General features: G+C 47.3%; 1 protein-coding gene across 1 annotated transcript; it reads left to right on the top strand.

The window, feature by feature from the left end:
* Positions 1-4,136: 4,136 nt before the first annotated feature.
* On the top strand, positions 4,137-5,535 carry LOC132477538 (nucleoporin NUP35-like). The gene has a single exon (XM_060079938.1). It carries the CDS (start codon positions 4,159-4,161, stop codon positions 5,140-5,142), a length of 984 nt encoding a protein of 327 aa, XP_059935921.1. The 5' UTR covers positions 4,137-4,158; the 3' UTR covers positions 5,143-5,535.
* The last annotated feature ends 4,323 nt before the right edge of the window (positions 5,536-9,858 follow it).

Here is a 9,858-nt window from a genome sequence, read left to right as displayed (position 1 = left end):
TTCTGAGAACCCGAGCTTCAGGACTGCGTCTGGGATGATTCATCACCTTTCTGGCAAGCTACATCTCTCCTCCTCGTCCACCTCTAGAAGTGCGCGGAAAGCAGTAAGAAGAATACCAACAACCATTTCTAGCTTGAGCTCATAGAACATCAATGTCGTCTGGGCGCATCACTTGTTACAACCAGAATAGAAAAAAGATCCTGTCTTCCCACAGCCCCGAGGGCTCCAGCAGGGTAGGGCAGTCCTCTGATGCCTGTTCAGCACAGGCCCAGCATTGGAGGGGCCCCAGGGATGAGGGAAGGAAGCCAGGAGAGAGAGAGAAGGGAGAGAGGAGAAGGGCTCCCAGACCACCCAGCACCTAGCCCCTCCTTGGTCAGATAAAGGGAAGTTTGGCCCAAGACAGAGAGGTTAAGTCCAAAGTCACATGCTTTAGTTAGGTAAGCAGTGGCCCTGGCTGGGGTCAGAACCAGGCCTCCTGGTCCCTCATCAAGACTGCGTTATCCTAAAACTTGACAGTCCAGATGCCATTTGATGACTGGGTAAGTCTAATTAACTCCCACCTGGAATAACTGAACTTTTGTGTTGCTTTTATTTGTTTCTTTGATACCTAGTGTTTGCCCAGGTAAAGTCAACTTTTTAAAGATATGGAGTGGGGTCAGAGGCCTTGCTTTTTACACAGTGATAAGTATAGAAGAGTGGCCATGTCTCCACGGGTTCATTTGACTAACAAATTGAGGTTTCATGGATCAAGTTATCCACCAAAACTGCCTCCATTGTGTTTGGCCCAAAGGAAAAAAAGGAAACAAAAAATTATTGAGTCCTGCCAATGCCAGCCCTGCCCATTACCCCCTTGAAACCTCATGGAAACCCAGAGACATCATATCTGCATGGTTACAGGTGAAGCGGCTGTGGCTCAGGGTCCTAAAGAATTGGTCCAAACTCACCCCCTGGCTTAATCAGGGTGCATGGCACAGCTAACATTTAGGCAGCACAGGGCCTGAAATTGTTTAGCGTCTGTTGAATGAATAAATGAACGCGTATCTGTCTGTCTACAGCATCCATACACTTTGCCCCTTGGCCGTATCTATAGTCATTATTTGGAAGGTGTCACAAAGACCTTAGAGATTATCCTCACTCCCAAACAGGGTGATAGTGTAGTCAGATAGGAGCTAAAAACACCTGAAAGAGAAAAAGAATAAGCAAAACAGGTTTAATGAATCATTAAAGCCGATGACACTGAGGGAGTGGGAAGGGTGTTGCACAATTAAGCAATTAACTTGTGGTGACGCATCCCATTTTGGAACAATTAAGAGAGAGGAGAAAATCCATGTCTGCCTGTCACCAAGCTGTCATTGTCGCTGCCACCATGGGTGAGGACCCAAGAAGGCTGTCAGGTCAGCAGAGCAGCACGGACAGGGGCGTAGACCAGAAGACAGGGCTCTCTGAACTCTCTCCCATGGTTTTCCTTCCTTTTCTCACCAACAGGACGGGGTCTAAACAGAAAGAAGCCTAATAAAGACTTTGAAGCCTCCCTGGGTGGAGAGGTTCTGTGGGCCTGCTCATTGCCTTCCCAGCAGGAGCGCCTTCTGTTTACAGGCTCTGGGAGGACCAGACCCTCCGACTGAGGGTTATGGCAGCATCTGTACAACGAGCTAAGAAGTGATCAGTCAGCAGGAGCTACCTGGAGTTCCTGGGCCCACCCAGATGTTCCTTTCATGTCTGCCTTCCCCAGCATTCAGCTGTTCATAGCCCTGGCCTCAGGAAATCTTGGAAGTTAGTCCAGTTAAAGGAGGCAACGCGCTATGCCAGCAAAACACAGTCGGGACCTGGTGACACGGGAGTTTGGCAATGATCAACTGCCCTGGTGTAAGACTCGAAATTTGTTTTGAAAGAGGGGGGTTGGGGAAGGAGGTGGTGCGATCAATACTTCGAGTTTGTCCCGACTGGATGGGGTGTGTGCTTTCTTTTCCACCCTAGTTGTTGTTGAAGCTGTTTATTGAAAGGTTGTGCAAATAGGATCAGCCGGCTCCAGGGCCATTAATGACCTGCTGCACAAAGCCGGCTCCACTCCAATTGATTTCAGATTTTTGAAAATATCAAATTCCTTGGAACAGAGATGAAAGCCCCGGAGAGGATGGCACCAACGTGTGAGACCTTCGCCTCCGCTGGCACTGATCCAGTGGACACCGGAGCTTGAACACTGGGGCACTGCCATTTACTTGCCAGTCTGTGTGAATCCGTGGTCCTGTAGCAGCGCTGGAGAGAGAGGAGGCGTCACAAACAAATACTCGAAGAAGCAAACCACGCACTCTGAAACCTCTCTCCCCACGGCGCTGCCTTCCAAAACGATTAGATCCAAGATCCTGAGAAAAGTTACACAAGGTTAGCTGTAGGGGACACACACACGAGAGGTGGCCAGTAGTGAGCACAACCACTGTGGCCGGAACACACGGATTTATACCCCAGCCTGCTGGGATATAACCTGGAGCAAATTAAACTCTACTATAGTCACTGTGAACTGAGGATTTCATCATAAATTTCTTATTTCAGAAAAAGTATGTTCTCTGGGCCTTATCCATTCACGAACTCAGATTCTAAACGTGGAGGGCATCAGAGCCAAGGTCTCTGTAATGTCCTGATTCGGCAGCTCCATAAGCTGGCCCACCATCAGAGATTTGCATGCTACCATCAAAGGACACACACGGGAGACTTCCCTCGTGGTCCAGTGGCTAAGACTCCATGCTCCCAGGGCAGGGGCCCTGATCCCTGGTCGGGGAACTAGATCCCACATGCCGCAACTAAGAGTTCGCATGCCGCAACTAAAGATCCCACATGCTGCAACTAAAAAGACCCCGCACACGACAACCAAGAACCTGCATGCTGCAAGACCTGGCACAGCCAAATAAATAATAAATATTAAAGAGAAAAAAAGGACACACGCAGGCAAGAAGAGAGCCATGCGTCCCGAGACGTGTCAAGACGCCAGGGCACCGCCTGCCTGGTCCATTAATTCAAGAGTCATTAGCCACAGTGTCACCGAGGGAGGCTCACCGAGGCTGCTCCTGTCTGCAGGTCACTCTGCCCATGTTGTCCCACCCCGGGGGTCTACCTGGGGCTCCTCTCGGGGCTACTGGGATTGGATGGTCACTGCTGCCCTCCTCTCCCTGAGGTGTCCTGTGCAAACGCCGCCTCTCCACCAGGAGTCTTATCTCATATTCTAGTTGTCGCACTGGATTCTGAGACACCCCCCCTCCAGGTGTGCCAAGGTAGAGTTAAAATTACAAGGATCCTGCAGAATGAGCAAGACTGGGAAGAAACGTGCTACCAGAGATCTCTGCGATTAACATGAACCGTATTAACGTTTTCCAGTCAATTCAAAGATCATTTTTAACTTGGGCTGGATATTTTCTCAGCTGCCTCCAGAGTTCCACTCAACAAGAGTGTATGTAATTTCTGTAGTGTGTTTGTTAAAGTCCATATTTAGAACAAAGCCACTCGGAATGTAGATTGGTGCAGCCACTATGGAGAACAGTATGGAGGGTCCTCAAAAAACTAAGAATAGAGTTGCCATAGGATCCTGCAATCCCACTCCTGGGTGTATATCTGGACAAAACTATAATTTAAAAAGACACATGCTGGGCTTCCCAGGTGGCGCAGTGGTTGAGAGTCTGCCTGCTGATGCGGGGGATGCGGGTTCGTGCCCCAGTCCGGGAAGATCCCACATGCCGCGGAGCAGATGGGCCCGTGAGCCATGGCCGCTGGGCCTGCGCGTCCGGAGCCTGTGCTCCGCGACGGGAGAGGCCACGGCGGTGAGAGGCCCGCGTACCGCAAAAAAAAAAAAAAAGAGACACATGCACCCCTATGTTCATAGCAGCACTATTCACAATAACCAAGACATGGAAACAGCCTAAATGTCCATCGACAGAGAAATGGATAAAGAAGATGTGGTATACATATATACGATGGAATATTACTCAGCCATAAAAAGAATGAAATAATGCCATTTGCAGAAACATGGATGGACCTAGAGATTATCATACTAAGCGAAGTAAGTCAGACAAATACCATATGATATCACTTATATGTGGAATCTAAAATATGACACAGGCCATTTTTGAAAACCGGGGAGGTGCAGGGCCGAGTGTCGCCGCTGCTGCGATGGCAGCGTTTGCTGTGGAACCCCAGGTGCCCATGTTAGGATCTGAACCAATGATGCTGGGTTCACCCACGTCTCCAAAGCCAGGGGTTAATGCCCAGTTCCTACCTGGATTTTTAATGGGGGATTTGCCAGCTCCAGTGACTCCACAACCTCGATCAATTAGTGGCCCTTCAGTAGGAGTAATGGAAATGAGATCACCTTTACTTGCAGGTGGGTCACCACCACAGCCAGTTGTACCAGCTCATAAAGATAAAAGTGGAACTCCACCAGTTAGAAGTATATATGATGACATTTCCAGCCCAGGACTTGGATCAACACCTTTAACTTCAAGAAGACAGGCAAACATTTCAGTAATGCAGGGTCCTCTTGTCGGAGTTATGACAACTACTCCTGGAACAGGGCAAAGTATGTTTAGTCCAGCAAACATTGGTCAACCACGAAAGACAACATTATCTCCTGCCCAGTTGGATCCTTTTTATACTCAAGGAGATTCTTTGACATCTGAAGATCACCTCGATGACACTTGGGTGACTGTGTTCGGGTTTCCTCAAGCATCTGCTTCCTATATATTATTACAATTTGCACAGTATGGAAATATCTTAAAACATGTGATGTCTAACACAGGAAATTGGATGCATATTCGTTATCAGTCTAAACTGCAGGCCCGGAAAGCTTTAAGCAAAGATGGGAGAATTTTTGGAGAGTCCATCATGATTGGTGTAAAACCATGTATAGATAAAAGCGTTATGGAAAACAGTGACAGGTGTGCTTTATCATCTCCATCCGTTGCCTTTACACCACCAATCAAAACCTTAGGTACACCAACCCAACCTGGAAGTACTCCTAGGATTTCTACCATGAGACCTCTTGCTACAGCATACAAAGCTTCTACTAGTGACTATCAGGTTATTTCTGACAGACAAACACCAAAAAAAGATGAAAGTCTTGTATCCAAAGCAATGGAATACATGTTTGGCTGGTAATACAGTAAGAGCTAAGAACTCAGCTACAAAGGAGGAGGTTTTGCCACAATAAGCAGACTTAGCAGGGTGTTGCTGGGTTTCCTTCGGTTAGTTATATAACCACTCTTGGCAGTATCGTGTAGCTGTCTCACACTTCCTTTAGAAGCCTTTTTCTTGAAGGATACAGCATATTTGTAGCTCGCACTTTAAACGATGCTTGAGATACATTTTGAAGAAACAAAAAATCCCTGTATATAAGATTATGTGCTTTCTGTGATAGTGCATGCTTAAGTGCAAAAAACTCATTGATTATTGTAAATTATGTACTTGAGTTTGTAGTGAGGCTTTGTAGTCTTCATGAGTTGGTGAGGTGAATTTCATGAAGGGTAACTGTACAGCTGATTATAACAAGACACAAAGATTATAATTAATTTGAATTATGGTCTTTTAATTTAGATGGTATTTAATATTTTAATGATCCTTGTTTATATGTCCTGTCGTGGATTGTCATCTTTCAGTCTTGTAAAACCAACACAGTCTTTTAAAAACCTACTGAAGTTTCTTGATAATAAACTTGTCAGTTATATGTAAAAAAAAAAAAAAAAAATGACACAAATGAGCTTATTTACGAGAAAGAAACAGACTCAAAGACATAGAGAACAGACTTGTGGTTGCCAAGGGGGAGGAGGGGAGGGGAGGGGAGGGATGGAGTGGGAGGTTGGGGTCAGCAAATGCAAACTAGTGTATACAGGATGGATAAACAACAAGGTCCGACTGTACAGCACAGGGAACCACATTCAACATCCTGTGATAAACCATAATGGAAAAGAATAGGAAAAAGAATGTATATATGTATACATGTATATATGTATAACTGAATAATTTTGCTGTACAGCAGAAATTAACACATTGTAAATCAACTATACTTCAATAAAATAAATTTTTAAAAATAGAACAAAGCCACTTGCTGGTGAGTGGGTCCTATACAGACTGACATGAGGGGCCACCCATGTTGAGAGAAGGGCTTCATTGAGGGCCAACAGGAAGAAAAGTTAATTTTTAATGAAAGCAACTTGTACAGAAGCAAAAAGTGAATTTAAAAGTAGTCAACTTAAAACACATTAATGGAACAACTCAGACCTTTAAAAGAAGTACATGTTTTAATACTCATGTTAAAGGTGAAAAAACAAAAATATAACTTGTTTTTATATTTATGTTATTGTACTTAGTATTTTATTTTCAAAAATAAACCCTGCTGTTTCAGGTATCTCAGTCTTCTAAGTGAAAGAACACTCAGGACAGTGTGGTGAAATCTGCCCATATTAACTACCCATAATCATTTTAACAGTTTCTGCTTTGAACGGCTTCACCCTGGGAGAGCAAACATCTCTGGCTCTTCACAAAAGCAGATTCCCTTCGAGAACTGAGAGACTGGTGGTGTTACACGGAGGTGGCAATTTAGACTTTTTCCTCTCAGTAACTTTACTATTTCTATACTTCTTGATTAGCTCAAAATATTGAAATAAATCAGGGCCACAGGATGGGGAGGAGGGAAAGAGGGAAGCCGAGACCTGGAGACCAGAAGGGGGTCTGAAGAAACCCCGAGAAGGTGTCAGTCACCTGCTCTGACTGAAAGCCCCCCAGTTTGGTCCAGCTGAGCCCAGACCCACTGACAGTTGCCCTAAACAGTTTACAAAAGTGCCGTCAATTAGCCAGAAACAGCACAGGTTTAATACATTTTGTGGATTTACCCTGCAAAAAATTACAAGGAAGAGAGTTCCTAGGGAACATTCTTCAGCTTCATGGGTAAAGAAGATAAAGACTTCGGGAAATGTTGACAATGTTAACAAACTCCAAAAAGGAGGCAGAGAGCCTCTCAACTACTTGGCTGTTTTGCTTCTTTTTCTCTTTTCATGGAAAGAATGAGCTCAAAGGAGTGGGGATGGGGTAAACATGACCAGAAGGCGCTGAAGCTGGAAGTGGAGCCAGGAGAAAAGCTGTGTCTCTCGCCCAGGTGTGCTGCATCCCACCCCAGGTCAGGAGACCCCGACTGTTTCAGGTTGTTTCCGGGCCTGTCAGGAATCCTGACAGTATGGACCTGGAGAGGAAGAATGCTGTTTCCTGCACTCTGCACACTGCAGTCTGGTATCATTGTCATTTATGTTTGACAAACCCTGAAAGACACAGAGACACACTTACTAAATGTTTCATCTCACAGAAACAGCTGATGGGGTCGAGTGACCAGAAGCCAGGTGGCCCTGAAGAGCAGGAGGACCAGTTGAAAGCTCAGGTGAAAGTGAAGAGGGGAGAATGTCAAGTCCTCCATTCGGGGCCCAACAACTTAATTTCAGAACTGGGAGACCTGAGTGCCACCTCCTTGACCAACCTTCCCATCAATGCCACCCTCTTGTGTGTCCTGATTCCCTGCTGTGGGCTCTTGAGGGCAAAACCCCTGGCCGAGAGCAGGGACCACACCCACAGACCACCCAGGCCTGGCATGGGGTCCACATCTAACTTGTATTTGCCAAAAGAACAATTTCATGCATAGTAACAAAACAAAAGCAATTTTACACAATGAAAGTACAAAATCACTGAGCATCACTGAGCTTGTGCACATCTGAGCAGGACCACCTGGGGCATGTGGGGAGGCCGGGATGGGCACCTTGGTCACAGGAAGGACCTTTGAGGGGCTGCGATTGCATCTGGTGAAGAGCAATCCCACTGCCTTGGAGGATGGAATGGAACGGACCTCACGCTTCCATTACACTTTAAAATACTTGTTACATTTTGATTTTACAACAGTAAGAGTAACCTCTAGTTTTTAGAAATGAAATACTGCCTACAACTTGTTACATACTGTTAAACCTATTGGCCCAAATGGTTTAAAACATCTCAACTTCAACTTTACTTTTGCTAACAGTACAAAATAGCAACAGGTTAATTTATGTGATCAATTTCCAAGTAAACGGTGTGACTCTGGATGTCCCTTCTTCCCTCAGGAAGTCAGTTTCCTTTTCTGTACTAGATTATTTAAGGGCCCCCGAGTCTTAAAATTCTAGAATTCAGTATAAAATGCACAGGACCTCCCTGCCAAGTGTGGCATTCTAATCTGGAAGACAGTGAGCAGGGCATCAGCTCTCATCCCTCCCTCCCTCCTTCCTCTTCCCCTCTGTCCATCAAACATTTTTTTGTACCAAGCCAAACTCATTTCTCTGGTTAGGGACATATATTGTGACTGAGTCAGGAATACAGGTGTTCCCTCTGTAAAGGTCTTCCAGGAGGTGTCTGTGCCCTTGCTGTGAGCCTCAAGGTACCCTCAAGCAATCCAGATGACTGGATCTGTGGACGGCGATGGGGACAGGGCTAGAACGCGCGTGAGAGGAAGCCATGGGAAAAACTGAATCAAGAGCAAGGAACACATCTGCTGGGGTGTCCCACAAGGGCGTTCGTGCACAAGATAATTCCCTGATTCTACCGCCCCATCGTTCAAGGACCCTCTCAACGTCTCTGCCCCTGAGAGATCATTTGGAAGGAGGCCAAGGCAGGAATGATCAGTTTCCTCGGGCTCGAATTTACCACATGCTCTACCAGGAGGTCTAAGAACTCTGGTCCTTCTGAAATACGGATAACTCTATGCTCCAGAGCAGAGGTGGTGTCTTCAACTCTCACTGTCCTGCCTTTGGGAGCTGTAGACAATCACAGTGTACTGTCTTGTCTTGTTTTGTTTGAAAGTTAACCCCAGAAGCATTACAAGCTAGAAACGGGAACTCGCGACGGGGCCAGAATGTAGTGAATGCGTCCTAGGAAGTGCCTGCCCTGCATCTATGTGTGTCCTGGCGGTGGGAGCGTGGGGTAGAGCTCAGTTCTTCTCAGGTCTGCTCCCACCCACGTCACACACAGCAGGGTGGACAGGGCTGCAGAGCCCGGGCTGCCCCCTGGCCCCCTCCCTGGCACGCCTGGCCCAATGCCCGCAGGGAGGCCACCCTGGTGTGCTGACCCCAGGGCAGAACGTTGGTAAATGCAATCACCACCCACCCTGTGTGCACTTTATCAGGGAAATGCGGATCTGGCCTCCCAGGACCAGGCAAGAGTCGGGGGCCCAGAAACCTCGGGGCTCCTGTGACGTGGGAAGGGGGTCATGAGATGGTTTAACAGGGGCTGTTGGGGACACATGTCGGGCAGACCAGCTCTCCGTCCCCCGCCCAGGGACAGTACTTGGGATAGGGCCGCAGCACCAGCACCCAGGCCTAGGTCTCCCTGGGGCATCTTGTCAGTGATGCGCATATTTCAGAAATGGTTAGACACGGAGGACCAACTGTCAAAGCCTGAGGGTCTGGACAGAAGCAAGGCCGTGCTCTCCCCAGTCAGCTTTCCTGAGTTTCCAGCGAACCTGCCCCGAGGAAGGAACAGCTCCATTAGAGGCAGGAAGCAGTTCTTGGAGGAAGACGCCACAGGCGATTGTGACAAGGCCACCTTTGTCCACAGAGGGGCCATGCTCCCAAATAACAGGGACGGGGGCAGGGGAGAGTCTGACCTCGAAGCTCCAGGACGGATGGACAGGCAGAGAAGGGCTGGTGACCACGCAGATTGTCTGGGCGGGCTTGGGAAGGTCCCAGCCCCCCACGGCTCCCAAGTCAGCGTCCAACAGAGAAAGTGGACGGCATTGCAAAAAAAAACAAATGACAAACACATCCCCACAAAAGCAAATAAGCTAACTGAACTAACTAAAAGGTTCAC

Source organism: Mesoplodon densirostris, chromosome 17 (assembly GCF_025265405.1).
Source record: "Mesoplodon densirostris isolate mMesDen1 chromosome 17, mMesDen1 primary haplotype, whole genome shotgun sequence".
Taxonomy (NCBI): Eukaryota; Metazoa; Chordata; class Mammalia; order Artiodactyla; family Ziphiidae; genus Mesoplodon; species Mesoplodon densirostris.
Note: the sequence above shows the minus strand (reverse complement) of the source record. Positions and strands in the feature narration are given on the sequence as shown.